Below are 18879 nucleotides of genomic sequence, written 5' to 3' on the forward strand. Positions count from 1 at the left end.
TGCAAGGGCCGGCGCACTGCGCATGCGGGAAGATGGCCGGCCCGGGACCCTGAGCTCCTCCGCGGTCACCCGGGTTCCCCCGTTCCGTACCGGAGCGCATCGCTGGGCGAGTGGGACCGCGGCGCTCCGTGGGTGGAGCCGCGGTGCTCCGTGGGTGGAGCGGGCGGCCGGGGCGGCGCCGAAGGGGCCGCGGAGCCGGGATCGCGCGCGCCGAGCCGCCCGGGAAGGCGGGAGGGCGCGTGGGGCGCGAGGGGCGCGGGGCAGCATGAGTCAGCAGTGGCCGGCGCGGAGACTGCCCAGCCTGCTGGTGGACCCGGCGCAGGAGACGGTGCGCCGCCGCTGCCGGGACCCCATCAACGTGGAGAGCCTACTGGTGAGCGCGGGCCAGGACCACCGGGGGGTCACTGCTGCGGGACGCGCTCTTGGCAGCGATCGGGCCTTCTTGCACCCGGTCGCCTGGTGCCCCGGGGCGCACCCTGCAGCTCCCCATCCTCGAACCGTCCCTCTGCTTTTTCCATATTTCTATTGCATTTACTTACTTTGTGCGTGAACGGGCGGGCGGGCGCATGGATTCCACGAGGCGCGTGTAGAGATTAGAAGGCAACTTGGGGGAAGTCTTTTTTCTTTGCTTTGTGGTTTTCCCACCTTTGTGGTTCGCGGGATGAAACTCAGATTGAGTTTGTAAAAGCTTGGTGGCAAGTGCCTTAACCAACTGAGCGATCCCGCCCGCCCGCCCGCCCATCTCTGCTGTTTGACACGGGAAAATGAAAGAGCGACAGTTCCCTCCATTCTGGGCTTCCCACCTTTCTCAGGGCCCCAGCCGCATCCGTCCTTTGTCCGCTTCTCCCGATCGCTGTTTTCTCTCCAAGGCAAGCAGTGTCCAAGCCGTTCTGGCCAGTCCCGTGCCAGAAAGTTCATGAGCATTGTCTGACTCCTCACACGAATCTTGAGACTGTTGTTATTAGAGTTTGTCAGAACAGATGTTGTGTGACTAGCCTGTGGCTAGGTAATGAGGAAGCTGGAGGAACCTCAGCATGACTGCAAGTGACAGCCTTTCCCCCCAGTTTCTTACCCTTCTTTTAAAAAGGTGATTTCTGCTCAGTACCCGCTTGATCTTGCATTACCCCCCAGCACAGTGCTGGGGACTTGGGTCATAAGCACTCTGTAACATTGTTCTAAATAAGAGTTCTGTCACTTGTATCTGTTTCACACCTTATCTTGTGTAACAACTAGCCACTCCCTCTTGACGGAGAATTCTCTGTTGTGTTTTCCACAGCCACGGTGGGGCCCCTTGTCTCCTTCCCTTTCCTTTTCAGACATGTGGGTGCCATCCAGGGTTCTCTACACTGTGTTCATGGAGGTCATCACTCACTCACTACTCCTGATTTGGGACCTGTAACCATGTTGGTTTCTTCAGGATTTGGTAGTCACACTGGGGAAGAAAAACAACAAAAAAACGTACTTTTTTTGTTGTTTTTGTTTTTCGAGGGTTTCTCTGTGAAACAATCCTGGCTGTCCTGGAACTCACTCTGTAGACCAGGCTGGCTTGAACTCACAGAGATCTGCCTGCCTCTGCCTCCTGAGTGCTAGGATTAAAGCTGTGCGCCACTACTGCCCGGCTGCACTTAACTTTTCATACTGCATCAGAGGATAATGTCCTCTGAAGTCTTAGATATTCTTATCCAATCTGGTGATTTCAGTCGGCTCAACGTAACTCCCAAATCCATACAACTTTCCCAGAGCTTTCCAACTGTGTGTTAGATGTCCCTACTAAGATCTAAAACTTAAGGGGAAAACAAAGTTATGTCTGTGTGGGTGTCACGTGTGTACTGGTGCCCACAGAGTCCAGAAGAGGGTATTAGATCATCTGGAGCTGAAGTTAACAAGTGGTTCTGAGCCGGCATGTGGATGGTGGGAACTGAACTCAGCCAAGAGCAGCAAGAGCTTTTAACTGCTCAGCCATCTCTCCAAGCACAGATTTCAAACTCTTACCTCTGAAGCCAGATTCATGGTCCCCCTTGCCTAGGAAAGCCACCTCTTTCTCACATCCCACCTCAGTGGAGCCATACCTACCCTGCCCAAGTCAGCCCTCCGCAGGCATGGCTGTTGACGTTTATCTTTTCCAGAATTGCCCCTCCCCCTCCAGTCTCTGAAATAATTAACCTCAGTAGCTGCCTCTCCTGCCCTCAGCTGCTATTGGGCACTCCATGCCATCCAGACCGGTTTCCTGCCGCTGTCACTGCCCCTCACTGTTGATGGATGTATACTTCACCTGTAGCTGATGATCTCTCGAAAGCGTGTTTCTAATCTTCATTTGGCCACAGGAATTAGTTGTGATTCCCTAGAGCTCCCAGGTCAGGATAGAAACCCCTGAACATCATCTGGCTCCAGGTTTTTCTTGTAAATTTTTCTTCCGTGGTTCTGGACTCTGTCCTCGGCCTCGTTTTTTTTCTCAAGCTGATATCGGTGCATACATTTCCATGTGGAGGTGTCTGAAATCCAGATTCATGGTTAACTTGTCTTTAGACTAATGTCTTTAGCCTCAAGTCATCATCTGTGCGCCCTAGAGCATTCTGTGCTCACTGCTGTGTTCTCTGCAGGGCTTGTGTATTTGTCTGTTTCATGTTATTGTGAAGATCTGGCTGTGCACAAAACGATTAAGCAAGGAGTTAATAAAGTGGGGACTCTGTATTCTCTTGCCCGTAAAATAGCGATTTAACATGTCAGTAGTTTTTTAATTGACTAAAAAAGATGCTAAAATTTAATAAGTGGTGTGCAGAACGGTTACTTGTTTTGCTGGGTGTTTCTTGCCAGGATAAATGACTTAAACCTGATCTGGGCTTTGGAGCAGGGAGAAAATAGCCCTGGATGGAGGTAGAGTTGGTTTGCACATTAGAAGTTAGGGAAGATGGGTGACATGAATTCAGTTACCTTGGAGAGATCAGTGTTCTCTGAGCTCCTGAAGGAGTGTTGCTCCCACGCAGGGAGCTGGTTCAGAGAAACCTCTGCATAGAGAGAATTAACCATTTTGGAGACAGTGCCTGGGACCTAAGTCTCTACAGGTCACCTTTCATTTTTCTCTCCCATCTCTAAAGCTTCTAGCCTGGTGTGGCAGCCCTGCTCTGACATGCCAGTCCGTGGGAGGCAGGAGCAGAAGGGTAGTAAGTTAAAGATCTGCCTGAGCTGCATAGCAAGTTCCAGGCCAACCTGGGCTGTCCCCATCCTTACCCCAACCCTCCAAACTGAGAAGATTCCAAAGGAACTTAAAGCCGTAGAAATCCAGGGGATGGTAATGCTCCCCTGTGTCTTCCCAGATGGAGACACAGAAGTTTCTAACTGGGAATGGAGCAGCAAGGGAGGAGTTTGGAACGTGTCACATGGGTAACTCACTCATCAAGGCCACTGCTGAGTGTTCTCTGGAAGTCCTGAGGTCTTTAGTAGTGTCCACTTTGGGGGGGGGGGGAGAGGAAGGGCTTCTGCCCTCTGTCCATCTGACAGCAAGATGGGTTAATGTCTTCACAGAGTGTTAGCCAGGTGTGGTGAGCACACTTAATGCGGTCCTAGCATTCAGGAGGCTGAAGCTGGAGGATGGCATATTCCAAAACAGCCTGAGTTACGTAGGGAGTTCTAGAATTAGCCAGGACATCATAGCAAGAAGCTGTTTCAGGGTTGGGGATTTAGCTCAGTGGTAGAGTGCTTGCCTAGCAAGCGCAAGGCCCTGGGTTCGATCCTTAGCTCAAAAAAAGAAGAAGAAGAAGAAGAAGAAGAAGAAGAAGAAGAAGCAGCAGCAGCAGCAGCAGCAGCTGTTTCAGAAGAAGGAGGGATTTCATATACAGGGAAGGAAATGAATAATGGGGTTGGAATCTTTCCTGTCAATGGGGGCAGTGTATAATGTACCTGCATTTATAGCAGAGTACGGGACATGGGGAAGACATCTTTTCTTAATGTCTCACTGGCATGCTGTCCCCATACCAGCCTGTGAAAGCAGAACTGCTGTCCCTGTAAAGCAAATGGGCAGCTGATAGGGAGGTAGTCTCTGCAGAGCTTGACCCTGCTACTCTAGGCTAAAAAAAGGAAGCATCTGCCTTAGGCAGCTCTGAGTGCATAGTAACACTTCTGAATACTTGTTGACACGCTTTCCACATTCGTGTGAGGAGGCTGGGCTTGTTACTCCGGTACTCTGTTCGAGAACCTTGCTGTGAGGCTGCAGTGTGTGGCTCAGTTGGTAGACTGTTTACTTAGTTTGCATAGAATCCTGGTTTCATCCCCAGGACCAAATAAACAGGCATTGGGGTACATACCTGTGATCCCGACACTCAAGAGATAGAGGCAGGAGGATCAGAAATTCTAAGCCATCCTTAGGGACAGGTTGAGTTTTGAGGCTAGCCTGGGCTATACGAGGCCCTTTCTCAGAAAGCCTTGCAAGCCAGCAAGATAGCAGCACAATAGGTTATGGCGCTTGCTGCCAAGTCTGCCAAATTCAAACCCAAGAAATGTATGGTGGAAGGAGAGAGCCGACTCTACAAAGTTGTCTCTGACCTCCACGTGTACACCGTGACACATCCATACAAAATATACATAAATGTAAAAAGAAAAAAAAAAAACCTTGTTTCAGTCGCCATCCCTGGGTTTGGAGAAGGATAAAAATAGCAGTGGCAGTTGGTCACACTTGTCTGTGGTCGATCTCACAGGACGGCTTCAGAGTTCTGATGTGGGATGCCATTGCCAGTAGTGTTGAGAGCTGGTCCCTGCCCACAGGAGAAGCGTCCAACTTCGGGGTCGCACACCCAGCAGGCCACGTGCTCGTTCCCATTTTAGACTGTCCTAAACTGGTTTTGTGGCAGGATGTCATCTCACATTAACATGCTACCAGATGTCGTCACCTTGTCAGAGGTGACGAGAATCATCTGCAGGGGCTCTCTGGTGTGAGCTGCTTCTCTGTTGCCCACCTGGCCTCTGGCTGCCCCACCCCCGGGCCTTTTAGCTAGCATGTGGTCCCGTTTGCGCCACATTTCTAGACCATGAGCGAGATTGTGTCACCGTCTTGTTCAGAAGTCTTTGGTGGGTCTCCGATGTTTAAAAAAGACGTCAGCATGGTCCTGATGTGGTTGGTCATCTTCCCAGCTACAGAACTGGACCATTCCCACCTGGCCATAGCGTGTACCTAGGCAGGGTGTAAAACCAAGTCCTAAATGTATTGCAAGCCACCATTGAACTTTAGGCAGACTCAGTAGCCTCCTAGTTAGTACCCGGCAGAAAGGTAAGGGCTGCCACCATTCTCCTGGTTGTTCAGGGATTTAACTGTATCCATATCATTGGACTGCTTCCCATTATTTTTTTTAAGACTTATTGTTCGTTAATGGGAACGCTAGGCCGACTGAGAGTGGACTAGCACATGTTTGGAGCGGCTTAAATAGTCGGGCGGCGGTGGCGCACGCCTTTAATCCCAGCACTCGGGAGGCAGAGGCAGGCGGATCTCTGTGAGTTCAAGGCCAGTCTGGGCTACAGAGCGAGATCCAGGAAAGGCGCAAACCTACACAGAGAAACCCTGTCTCGAAAAACAAAAAACAAAAAAAAAAAAGTCAAGGGTGAGCCTTGACTGGTATGTGCCACAGATTCCACGTCTCCGAGCCTTTCAGGGCTTGGGGCCATGTCCTAACCGACATCCTTTACCATCTCCTCTCCAGCACCTGCTGTGGTCAGTGTAGGAGTGTTCCACCAGCCTTCCTTTATTCATACTCAAGTACACGCAGCCTGAGAGGCCTGAGTCTGGGCTGGTCCTTAGGGTAGTCACAGACCAGGTACAGTTTGTAATGACTCCTTTTCTCTCACCCTTATTACTTAAGGTGAAAAAAAAAAAACCAGTATCATGGCCTGGCGTGGTCATCCATGCCTTTAATCTCAGTACTCAAGATGCAGAGGCAAGTGGATCTCTGTGAGTTCAAGACCAGCCTGGTCTACAAAGCAAGATCCAGGATAGCCAGGGCTACACAGAGAAACTCTCTCTGGGTTGGGGCTGTATCATAGAACAAAAGTAATTCATTTGCATTGCTGTTTATAAAATGCTGAGTTTATTTTTGTTTTCTTTTTTTCCAGCCGTCAAAAATAAGGATTAATCTAGAAGAAAATGTACAGTATGTGTCCATGAGAAGTAAGTTGATTCCTCAGTAGGTTTGGGCTTTATAGTTTGAGCGTCACACGGACAACATGGTTAGTGTTTTTGTTTGTCTTTGTTTTGTTTTTCGAGACAAGGTTTCTCTGTGTAGCTCTGGCTGTCCTGGAACTAGCTTTGTAGACAAAGCTGGTCTCGAACTCACAGAGATCCCCCTCCCTCTGCCTCCCCACGTGCTGGGATTAAAGGTGTGCGCCACCCCCACCCCTGCAGCATGGTTGGTTTTGAGTGTACCCAAGGTCATAGAACAGAAGTAAAGCAACAGCTTTAAAAGGATACCTCGATGGCTGACGTTTATACATGGAAGGAGTGATGGCTTCACCCCGTCACAGTGCAGTGGCGGTTCATGTTACCATAGCCTCCTATCCACGTGGTTTCTCGTGGCCCCTTCCCTCTAGATGGCTTCACTCTGTCATAGGTTCACGTTGAGGGTATCGGAGGATCTTTGTGACCGATGGCCCCTTCATTGATTTCCTCTTGATTCGGTCCTTATCACGGGCACTCCTTCATTTACAGCCGCCCAGATGTATATCCTACAAACCATCTTTTGTTTCCCTCAGCATCCGCCACCATCTCCCCCGTGGCCGGGCAGCAGGTGGGGTCAGCTTGACCTCTGAGGTGTTTCTTTCAACTGTCCTGCACCAGCCGATCATGACATGTGTGCATGAGTGACCTAGCTTCCGATCACAGCTGCGGATTGTCATCCAACAGGAATGAGTAGGCGGAAGCCCAGAAAGGTTCAACAGCCGATTAATAAAGTCGGTGTCCGGAGCCCATGTCTCCATCCTGTCCATGTAGACTCCTGCCTCTGACGGCCAGTTCTGGCTCTCCCAAGCCCAGTCTGGGCTTCACTGCCTCTTCCCCTCCGTCCTGGACCCCAGTGTGCGCCCAGTTCTCAGATTCTGCTTGTCCCTCCTTGGAGTGAGGAGCACTGAGCTTCATCTCCATGTGCTGTTCCCAGCATCCCCCTGTGGGAGCATTCCCCTGCGGGAGCATCTCCCTGTGGGAGTATCCCCAGTTCTCTGCTCCAGTAAAGGTGGCCCTTCATGTTCTCAAGAGACTTTGACTATCACCCAACATACCACTGTTTATAGCGGGGCTCCTTATCAGACCCACGCAGTTCTCTTGGTTAGGGAGCTGTCCCCACAGCAGCCCTTGTTAGAGATGTTCAGATAGATTTATTCTTTATAAATTGGCTGCCCTCCTCGGAATGCGCTAAATCTACGCTAATAAGACTAACACGTACCCAATAAACGTCTAGCCAGTGAGTGAGTATAAAAATAGAGTAATGGAGTCTGGCTTGTCTTGTAAACATCGTTCGATATCGTGTTCCCAAGTACTTGGATAACTCAGCAGATTCTCCATGCAGTTAAATGTGCAGCCATTAAGAATAATGAAGTACACCTGGGCATGCTCTGCACCCCTTTAATCCCAGCACTTGGGAGGCTGAGGCAGATCTCTGAGTCCTGGGCCAGCCTGGTCTACAGAGCAAGTTCAGGACAGCCAGGGCTACACCGAGAAACTGTTTAAAAAAAAAAAAAAAAGAATAATGAATGAAGTGCATTTATTCATACATCATGATCACTGTTTTAAAAGAGCATATTACAAAATGGTATCTTCCTACTTTTGCTTTTAAAAACTATATGTATGAGTACCTGGAGAGATGGCTCAGTAGTTCAGAGAACTTGTTGCTCTTCCAGGGGACCCAAGCACCTACATAGTGACTCACAGCCACTGCAGCTCCATCCCTTTTTCTGACCTCAGTGAGCACTAGACACACATATAGTGCATACATATAGTGCGTACATATAGTGCACACATATGCAGGCAAAACACTCATAAAATAAGTAAATATTTTTAAAACTGGGAAAAGGAAAAAACATACATATGTATTGGTCAAATTTTTAAGGACACTCCACATAGTTTAAAGGGAAGTTTATTTTGTGGGGTAACTTAGAAGTAAATGGATAGGTAACAGGGTCTGGGAAAGGTGTGGCGCAGTCCAGCAGTGTTCTCTGGAGAACTCTGCTCAGTCTACCTCCAGCATCCAGGGTCCCGCAACCAAGAGAGCTGGCACATCCAGATCCCGGGTCTTCGGCATCCTCTCAGCCCCGCCTTGTAGGCGTGACTGTTACCGAAACCTCATTGGGGGTTGGAACTTCCAGATCAAAGCTGGAATGGCTACCCACTACACATATGAGCTGAGGATGTTGCTCAGTGGTCAGGTGCTTGCCTGGCATCTGTGAAGCCAGGCTCATGCTTCAACATGCCCCAAAGAAGAGTGAATAAAAACTATATATTGACACACAAATGTGTGTTGGTAGATTATATGTATGAAATGAAGGCATTTAGTTCTGAAGTCATTTCTAACCCTATTCCTGAGAAGTCGCGTGGAGGTGGTTACAGAAATTTAAGAGATAGGAGACTTGTAAAAGTGATTATTAGTTGTAACTCCTACCAGCCTTTATTGAAACCTGATGCCTTTGCTTAGACCAGCTGAGGCCAATTCGCTTTGCATCCACTTGGAGAAATGTTTCCATAGAAACTGTCAGGGCTTCTGTCGCTGCTGTCTGCTCCGATCCTGAGGGACTGAGCAGCCGCCCGAGAGGGCTGAGACGTGTCGGCTCACGCGGTGCTGTGCTGTCGTTTACAGAGGCTTTGAAAGTGAAGAGGCCCCGTTTTGATGTGTCCCTGGTGTACCTGACTCGCAAGTTCATGGATCTTGTCAGATCTGCCCCCGGGGGCATCCTTGATTTAAACAAGGTGGCCACAAAGCTGGGTGTCCGAAAACGGCGCGTGTATGACATCACCAACGTCTTGGATGGCATCGAGCTGGTGGAAAAGAAGTCCAAGAACCACATACGGTGGATGTGAGTTTCTGTCCGTCTTTCCTTCTCCTTAACCTCTGCCTAGCTGCAAAGGCCTTTGGGAACAGAAAATGGGGTGTTGATGGTTCTTCTTAGGCAAAGATTGATTCCTTAAGCTTTTCTTGTTGTCTCGAAGTGCACTTAAATGTATGTGACTGCTCAGGTCTAAATGGGAACATTAGGTGTAGATCATTCGGACAGTGTGGAGAAGTTAAACGGAATAAGGTGGCTAATTAATTAATTAATTTTCCATATAAGATCACAAGAGTGAAACATCTGATAAAAGAGGGGATTTTTAAAATTGTTTCCTTAGTGTGAATAACAGAAGACAGGATTCCCACGGGGCAGTGTAGTACACAACCAGAGACCCAGCCCCTCTTGGCTTCGATTGGGTCTTTCTGGAGAGGAGCAGGTGTCAATGTTCTCAGCAGGTATACTGTATGACTGTGGTGCTGGTGAGCTGGCACACTGCCCTGAGTGTAAAAACAGACTCAATGTCCAGAAGGCAGTCGCCAAAGAGTTGACAATGATTGGGAAGGATCTCATGGGAAGAAAGCCTGAAGATAAGACACAGACAGAGCCGCGCATGCACGGAAAAAAGCTGTATAGTTAGGGAAAAGAACTCCAGCGTTGGAGTACTTCAGAGGTACAGTAGGCAGATGTAAAACCCAAAGATCATGAGAGAACTAAACGGACGGTCGAGGAACGGGCTTCTTGAAGGAAACTGGTTTAGGACAAAATACGGGCAACATTGATGAGACCGTTTTTCATGTACGGTACCGTGTTAGTCAGAATCAGAGTCAGGTGGCCCTCTGTGCTCAAAGGCCAGCCAAGGCGACATAGAGCCTGTCCCAAGAAAAGAGGGAGGACGGGCATAACCACAGAGATGGTGTTAGGGGAAATGCAGACGCTCTCACTGAGCCCGCTCACCCTCCTCAGACAGCCTTGCTCCCCTCCTGGCAGCTGCTGATGGCATGTCTGTTCCCTCCTGCAGAGGATCCGACCTGAACAACTTAGGAGCCGCGCCCCAGCAGAAGAAGCTGCAGGCAGAGCTCTCCGACCTGTCGGCGATGGAAGACGCCCTGGACGAGTTGATTAAAGATTGCGCTCAGCAGCTGTTGGAGTTAACGGACGACAAAGAGAACGAAAGATATCCTTCCTTCCATACCTCTGTCCATCCATACCTCTGTAGACTTTCTGCTTCCACGGTAGATAACGTATTAGGGAGAGCTTGGGGGTTTAATTTTCACATTCAGGATATAAAATTCGGCCCTTAAAGGTTAAAGTACATAAAAGTGTAGTGCCGTGTCCTCGAACACACACACACGCAATCCGTGTTGGCCGTACCCTCTCTGTGCTCCAGGGTCAAGTCTGCGTGGCACGGTTGGCTGTGATACACCCAGTTCACCGTTGCTTCTTGACATTAAGGAGTGTTGTTTTTTGTTTTGGAGTCTTATCCTGGGTGGTAGAATGTTTGTCAGCTTTTGTGAACATCAGGCTCTCCCTAGTGTGTGAACTAGCTTATTTCTGAAACCGAACATGCCGCCACTGAAATAGCGTCTGCGCTCATCATTCTGCAGAAGCCTTGTGGGGCAGGGACTGGGGGTCCCAGTCCTTCGTGCCTGCCTCTCCTGGGCCCCCAGACTGTCCTGCTGTCTGTGAGTGTCGGTAATTCTGAGCCCCTCCACTCTCCACGGCAGTGGAATCCTATTACCTACCACAGGGCAGATCTTCGGACATCGAGGCCAAGGCTCGCTGTGCCACAGCCAGCCAGAGTCTGTGAGGAAGAGAGCCAGAACAACTGCTCTAGGTGAATGGAAAGTATCTGGCAGCACCAGAGGAGGAGCTGACAGGCGTTCAGTGACAGAGACGCGCTTAGAGAGACATCGTGGGGGCAGGGTCGTGCTGTGAGCTCGCTCTGTGGATTCCTCCCATTTTGTAGACTTTTCCCCCCCTGCCTTCTGGAGGATTCTTAACCAAACCCTGAGTGCTTTTTTCTCAAGTTTCCATAGTAAGAGCTAGCACTAACCTCTGAACAGTGAATATTTACACTGGATATAGCATTGGAGAGAGTTGAACATAGTGCTTCCCCATATGTGTGCTTTGGCTTTCTGTGATTTCTGTTGCCCACAATCAGGTAATGACCTAAAAAATATTAAGTGAAAGTTCTAGAAATTATGACTTTTGGTATGCTGTATAATTGCACTCCCTTGTTGTTGATTTCCTACTTTGCCTAATTTATAAATACAACCTCACTGTAGAAGTGTATGTGTGGGGAAATATGTGCTATACATAGGGTTTGGTATTGGTCCATGGCTTTGGGTATCTGCTGGGGATTTGGAACATCTACCCACCACCCCACCGTACCCCAAGAACAAGGGGATAATTTCCTTCATGAGATTTGTTTGTGTTCAGTTTTTGGACTTTATTATTATTTTTCTCCAGAAATTACTCCAATCATTATTTGGTTTAAACGAATTCTTCATTATAAATATTATAGAACACCATAAAATCTTTTTTTTTTTTTTTTTTGAAACAGGGTTTCTCTGTGTAGCTTTTCGCCTTTCCTGGAACTCACTTGGTAGCCCAGGCTGGCCTCGAACTCACAGAGATCCACCTGCCTCTGCCTCCCAAGTGCTGGGATTAAAGGCGTGTGCCACTACCACCTGGCCACCATAAAATCTTAAGAATTTTTTTTAAATAATAATTACCATGAAGTTTGTTTTGTTTTGTTTTGTTTCCTAACTGCTTCCCTTCACTGTAAGTTTGCACCCCATAAAAGCTAAGCTATTCTAGAACCTGCATTCATGTAAGAGATAGTGATCCAGCCATGTGTGGTAATGCACATCTTTTATTCCCAGCGCTCGGGAGTCAGAGAAAGGCAGAGCTCTGAGCTCAAGGCTAGCCTGGTCTATTTAGCAAGTTCCAGGCCAGCCAGAGCTAAATAGTGAGGCTTTGCCTCAAAGAAGCAGAGGGGCGGGGCTGAGGGGTGGTGATGTCTGTCAGATCCTTGACCAGGTTTCACACTAGCGTACGTGACCTATCAGGACATCCACAGCATCCAAGCCTTCCACGAGCAGATTGTCATTGCAGTGAAGGCGCCAGAAGAAACCAGACTGGACGTTCCAGCTCCCAGAGAAGTAGGTAGCGCTGTGCTGCAGGAAGGATTTGAAGAGGGAGGTGGGGTAGCTGCCAGGTCTGGGACCACTCGTCACCTGTGTTCTTTATTTTTAAAATTATTTGTTTGTTGGGTTGCAGAGTTATCAGCATGAATCCCAGAAGAGGGCCAGAAGAGGGCGCCAGATCTCATTACAGATGGTTGTGAGCCACCAGATGGTTGCTGGGAGTTAAACTCGGGACCTCTGGAAGAGCAGTCAGTGCTCTTAACTGCTGAGCCATCTCTTCAGCCATGCTTGGAAGACTTTTTTTTTTAATTTATTTATTTATTATGTGTACAGTGCACATATGCCTTCAGGCTAGAAGAGGGCACCAGCTCTCATTACAGATGGTTGTGAGCCACCGTGTGGTTGCTGGGAATTGAACTCAGGACCTCTGGAAGAGCAGTCAGTGCTCTTAACCTCTGAGCCATCTCTCCAGCCCCACCTGTGTTCTTGTCAAGCTGCGTACCTGTTGGCCGAACCGTGAGTGAGGAAGTCCCCGTAACCTTCTCAGAGGAGAGCCAGGCACAGAGAAGCAGGTGTGCTTCAGGAGCCCACACGGTGACCAGCAGGACCAGGCTAGGGCGGAGTTTGGCTTGCAAGGGCTCTCAGCTATGCTGCTCCTGTCGGGCTACAAAAGAAACCTCTCCATTGGCCTTGGTCTTCAAGTTCCAAAAGTAATAGCTGGCACGGCCAGAGCTTCGGGGAACTGGCTGGCTTCCAGCTCACCAAAGTCTAAGAATGAGCTAGAACACTGAGTCACAGATGGGGAGCCTCTATAAGGCCAGCCCTCAAATATGCTGCCAGCTGCTTTAGGAAGGTTTGCGTTGAGAGTAATTGTCACTAGAAGGCCACTTGATGAGGAGGGAGTCCAGACAAAAGCTGGTGGCCCCTGGCATTCTGACAGCCAGGTAGCCCCATGCTGCTCATAGCCAGCCATCATACCATCATTGTGGTGGTTGGGATCATTCCCACCATCCTCCTTTCTTTTGTCCCCACAGAACACTGTTACCTGACAGTGTATCGTCAGTCATGAAGGAACACTCACTTTTCCCCCAGTCACGTTCAGATTGTGCCTCGGTGACATTCCCCGGTTTGATCTGGATTAGACAAGTGTCCACGTCACATGTGCAGGATGAGTGTATTCCGCAGATGCTGAAACTCTGTAAATAGCCGCTAATCTTGCAGAAAGGCTTCTCTGTGGGGCATGCATGGTAATCCATTCTACAGGAATTAGTGGGGTTGGTCTCCCCGTGCTCTGAGCTGCTTGACCGGAATTGCTAAATCACGCTGAACATTTGAGCACACCCAGAGCCTCTCTCGGTCCCATTTAGAGCTCTGTGATTGAGGTCCTCCGGGCTGGCTATTCTCGGCAGTGTCCTGGGTCCGTAGACAGATGACATCAGGCTCTCGTGGGGTCATGCACCTACTACAGGGCTGGCACAGTGGCCTTCAACTCGCTCTGACTTTCTACTTGTTCTTGTCAATAGTTTTGCTGGAGCAAGGCCATCTGTTAGATATCACCCATCTGCTTTGACGCCACCATGGCAGAGTTAAGTTCAGACAGCATAGTCTGAAAAGTCAGAAATAGGCACCATCTCCTCTGTCCCCTTCTTACAGTTTTTTGAAAACTTCTGTGTATGGGTATGTGTACCTCAGTGCAAATGCCCCTGGAGACCTTGGCATTGGCTCCCCTGGAGCTGGAGTTATAGGTGGTTGTGATCATCCTGACATGCGTGCTAGCATCCAAACCCTGAACCTGTGAGCCATCTCTTGGTTCCCCAGGAATCCCCTTTACAGAATGACTTCCTGACCAGTGGACTTTGAGGTCCTTTCTGCTGACTGCCAGTTGGGAGTAACATTGTATTCTTGGATTATTTAATGATAAAAGGTTCCTGTTTAAACCAGATCTGCCCTGGCGTGCCAGCCACCAAGCACAAAGGTGGTTGGCCCATCTCACCTGTCTGGTCCCAGGAAGGACATAAGAGGGTTAGAGTCTCTGAGAAGCAGAATCTCATCCAGAGAGGGATGGAGCTGGAGCAAACAGTGGAGTCTAGACTGGCCTGTCCATGGGGATTGGAAAGGGTGGACCTGAAGAGAGACAGGCCAGCTCCCATTGTAACTGAAAATGCCCCTTCATTAGTCTCTAAATACAAACAGTCATGTTTTCAGTTTCTTACGGGAAAACCATTGGAATTTGCTCCTGGGTAAATAAAACTGAAGCCAGAGGATAATAGTCATTTAATCTGGTTCTTCTCTGTGTATGACATTTCAAATTACACGAGGCATGTTTTGATTTCATCTTTTCCTCTTACATCTTTTAACTGGACAGAAGAATAGCCTTTCTGTGACCTCAGTACCCCTGCACTGGTTTGGGAACCCAAACACCTTCTTGTACAATACAGTTGGGTACTCCAGAGTTCCCTCCCGCCAGGGGAAGAGAAGGGGGAGGGGTATCCGGGGACTCAGCTTCCATCCGATAGCTCCAAGACTGTTGCTGCCTTACATGATTAAGTAGAGGTCTGAATTGTAGATTGGCCAGTAGTTTAGGATGCCGTGACAGGTGAAAACGTGATTTTCTCAAATGCACAGGAGGAAGGAAACCGCAAGAATTTAAGTTAATTCAGAAACTATGATTAGTGGATGCCCGTGTTCACCTCGACGGCTTCTGTGTCCCTTGCTAGGATTCAATCACAGTACATATCAGGAGCACCAAAGGACCCATCGATGTATATCTGTGTGAAGTTGAACAGAACCACCCGAGTGGTAAAACGGCCGATGGAGTAGAGGCCTCTCCATCTAAAAGCAAATGTCCAGAACGTGCTGAGAAAGGTAAGCATGCCGACTTTGTGATTAGAGAAGCATTAAGGTTCTATCACGTGATCTGTAACTTGAATACATATCTTTAAAGTTTTTATGAAGTGTCTATGTTTAATTGTGTGTATGTTTGCATGTGGGTATGTGCACATGAGCACAGGTGCCCTTGGAGGCCAAAGGCATGGGATCCCCTGGAGCTGGGCTTACAGGCACTTATGTGTGCACATGAGTGTAGGTGCCCTTGGAGGCCAGAGGTATTGCATCTCACGGAGCTGGGCTTACAGGCACTTGTGAACCAGCAGGTGTGGGTGCTAAAAAAGAACCCTGGCCCTGGCTCTTCGCTGCTGAGCCATCTCTCCAGCCTCTGGTTAAGATATTTTTGTGCCGGGTGTAAGGCACTCCCATGATCCCCACTGGGAACACTGAAGCAGCAAGATCCAAATTACAGGTCAGCCTCAGCTACACAGTGAGAGCCTGTCCCAAAACTCTGTGACTAGGAGCATGAGAGTCGATTGGGAGAGGAGGGGGCGGGGACCAGCTGGTAGGCTCTGGCCAGAGAAAGCTGTCTGCACTCTCTGGCGGTGCTTTCCAACGACGGGCCGGAGTTGCCGTCCATTCTGTGAGCCTGAGGAGACCCTTCCGACCACTGGTGTGAGCGTAGGTTCTTGACCAGAGGACTTCATTTCTTTACAATGCTGGATCGTATGCCCAGCTGCTCTTCCGGCCTTCACTCAGTTTCCTTGTGTGTGTCATTTCAGAAGACAAGCCTCTCAGTGAGGTGAAGAACCATTCAAAGTGAGCGAGCGGCTGGGAGCAGCGCACAGCGATGAAGGGTTTTGGAGCATCCCGCGTGGATGAGTTATGTACTGGTTTGATCCTCAGCAATAAGTCTTCGTGGAGTGCGCTTGTTCTTCTAGATTCGTCACAGCGTTGAAGGCCAGCAGTGTCCTTAAGTAGCTTCCTGCTAGGTCCCTGGATGGTGTCCACGTTCACATTAGCTTTCGATACTTCTTCACTGCCTTCTGTCAGTGAGATGGACCTCCTGCCTCCTGAAATCACATCATCACAAAGAATACCACGAGAGCAGCCAGCTACCCAGCTGGTCATGGACTCGACCCTTCCCTGATGGATGGTGTTCGCTTCTCAGAAGATTTGCCTTACACTGGCTCACATTGGCGGTTAGGTGCTGTGTGCTGGTGAGGTGTGCACACACACGGCTGAATGTGGCGCCTTTGTATATATCTGTATCATGTCTAGATTGCTCATGAAATATGCCTGGGTGACACTTCTACCCTAGAACAGCCAAAACACTGTATATAGGAAAAATGACAAGCAGATCTCTACTTCAGGATCAATAACTTATTCGAACCCTCTGGACGGGGGTGAGGGGAGTTTTCTAAAGTTTTACGTGTATTAGTTTCACAGATCCACTGTATATTTAGGTTCACTTAAAGTATTTTCATACGGTTCCCAGTGCTGCAATTGGAGTCGGATACTTCTTGATTTTTAAGCTGCCTACAGAGTCTCTGTGTCCCAGTAGAATGGTGGTGTGCCTCAAGGCATTGGGGGCCAGTACGGAAATGCCCTCTGGCACCGGATCAGTTCACCTCAGTGTGAATTTGGTGAAACTAAAAGCATTATCACGCTTTTTTCGAGCAGATTTCCTAATGTGTTTCTGTGTGCCGCCTTGCTCCTCAGTCAGAGGGGCTTACCTCCCATGCATTATGCTCCCATGGATTGTGCTCCCATGCACTGTGCCCTGCCCGTGCACCAGCTCTCATCCCTCCTTCCCTAGCGCCTAGCTCTTTCTACCTCAGTGGGTAAGTCATTTGCCTCTCTCTGTGCCTCAGTTTACTCAGTAATTTACCACTAGACTGTGAGCCCCATGAGAAACCTTTTCATAGTTGTGCCCAGAACCTTGCACCACACCTAGTCCATATCAAGTGCCCAATAAACGTCTCCAAACTAGTGAGTGGGTGAGTGCATCGTGGGGCTGATGGAACCTGGCTTGTTGTACAGGAGTGTGCGGAACATCATTAGTATGTTAAATCTCTCTTGATTTACAAAAGATCTGAAGCAACTCAAAATAATGACCATGTATACAAGAAGAAAAGTAGGGATCCAAAATTAAAGTATTTAAAAAATAATACTGCCTGGTGCTTTTGACTCACAGTCTCTGCTGGTGTGCTTCAAGACTCCCAGAAACTACTGGTAATCAGTATGTCTGGCCTCCAAATGTCCCTTCCTTTCGTAGGTAAAAAAGGTCATTTGAAATTAGCCAAAGAAAGGATTTAGCACAGTGGTTCTCAACCTTCCTGACGCTGCAACCCTTTAATACAGTTCCTCATGCTGTGGTGACCCCCAGCCATAACATCATTTTCGTTGCCACTTCATAACTGTATTCATGCTACTGTGATGAATCGCAACGTAAATATCTGTGTTTTCCGATGGCCTTAGGCGACCCCCCCCCCCCAGAAAGGGTTGTTTGGCTCCGCAGGGGTCGTGACCCACAGGTTGAGAAGTGCTGGCTTAGAGGCTACTCCGTCTCCTCATTGGATGGAGTTAAATGATTTGACCGGACAGGGAAGGCACAAGGAACAGCCAAGTGGGGAACAGTTACACCGTAGACCCGTTTGAAGGAAGGGGGAAGTTCTGACATCCGTGTGTCGAGGTCCGAGGCCAGGGGAGAGCTGAGCTTTGTAGAGTGCAGATGGGAGAGGGAGGAGCTCACCTGGTCAGAGTCCCACCGAGGAGGAGGGTCCCAGGAGCGGGTGGGAGAACACAGGGAAGAAAAATGGGAGGGGAAAAGCTGCAGGTGGTGTCAGGGTTCAAAGGGAGCACTAGCGAAGGCGAGCGGGGGTTTCCAAGCCATGGCACGCAGCGGGCACTGGGCACACGGTTAGGCTCACATGAAATCCTGTGGACAAGAGCCTCTCCAAGTTGTGAGTGTGTCTAAATGAAGTGTCTCCATTGCTCCGTCCTCTGCTGTTGTTTGGCCTCTTTTAGCCTTGATGAAATGGGGGTCCTGCAGGCTGGTTCTCAGGCCTCTCCTCCACTGCTCCCCGTGTGTATGCTATTGACTCTACTTCTGGTGACTAGGCCACCCCCTGTGATCTGCCACGGGCTCCTGAGGACACTGTGTCTGAGTGTCCATGTGTCCACACATGGTCCCTTCTTTTTCCACTTACCCACGAGGAACAGTGGCTCTGTTCTTCCTTGTTAGGGCCTTCTGTAAAGTGTTTCCAAGTGAGTGTTCACAGCAGCCCTAGGGAAATGGCTCTCTACCATATAGCAAAAGAAGGGAGTGATGGACGAGTGTAGTCTAGTGTTAGGTCTCCGTGAAGAATGTTTGGGTATTGTTCTTGCCTCCTCGCATCAGACACCCTCGCAAGAAAAGGGCCTGACTTCTCCCATCAGTCAGAAAAAGAGGAACCAAAGGTTACAGGTCCTATCATTTTGGCCAGCTCTTCTGTCTATGGAAATACACATTGTTGTTTTGAGGCAATGGTTTAGCCAGTAAAGTGTCTGCTGTATAACCATGAGGACCTGGGTTTGGATCACTGGCACCTGCATGACATGCTGGGCATGGTGGCACATCCCTGTCACACCAGCCCTGAGGAGGCGGGAACAGATCCCTGGAGCTCATTGGCCAACTAGCCTAGTCACATCAAGCTCCAAGTTCAGAGAAAGACACTGCATCTAAAAGTAAAAGGGAGCCGGGTGGTGGTGGCGCACACCTTTAATCCCAGCACTCAGGAGGCAGAGGCAGGCGGATCTCTGTGAGTTCGAGGCCAGCCTAGTCTACAGAGCGAGATCCAGGACAGGCACCAAAACTACACAGAGAAACAAACCCTGTCTCGGAAAA

General features: G+C 49.3%; 1 protein-coding gene across 1 annotated transcript; it reads left to right on the forward strand.

Moving 5' to 3' along the window:
* The first annotated feature begins 8 nt into the window (after positions 1-8).
* Positions 9-17151, forward strand: E2f6 (E2F transcription factor 6). Its single transcript, XM_036171362.1, has 7 exons — positions 9-373; positions 6097-6151; positions 8826-9042; positions 10034-10189; positions 12065-12179; positions 14882-15029; positions 15773-17151. Exons 1-7 carry the CDS (start codon positions 23-25, stop codon positions 15811-15813), a joined length of 1083 nt encoding a protein of 360 aa, XP_036027255.1. The 5' UTR covers positions 9-22; the 3' UTR covers positions 15814-17151.
* Positions 17152-18879: the final 1728 nt, after the last annotated feature.

Source organism: Onychomys torridus, chromosome 21 (assembly GCF_903995425.1).
Source record: "Onychomys torridus chromosome 21, mOncTor1.1, whole genome shotgun sequence".
Classification (NCBI taxonomy): Eukaryota; Metazoa; Chordata; class Mammalia; order Rodentia; family Cricetidae; genus Onychomys; species Onychomys torridus.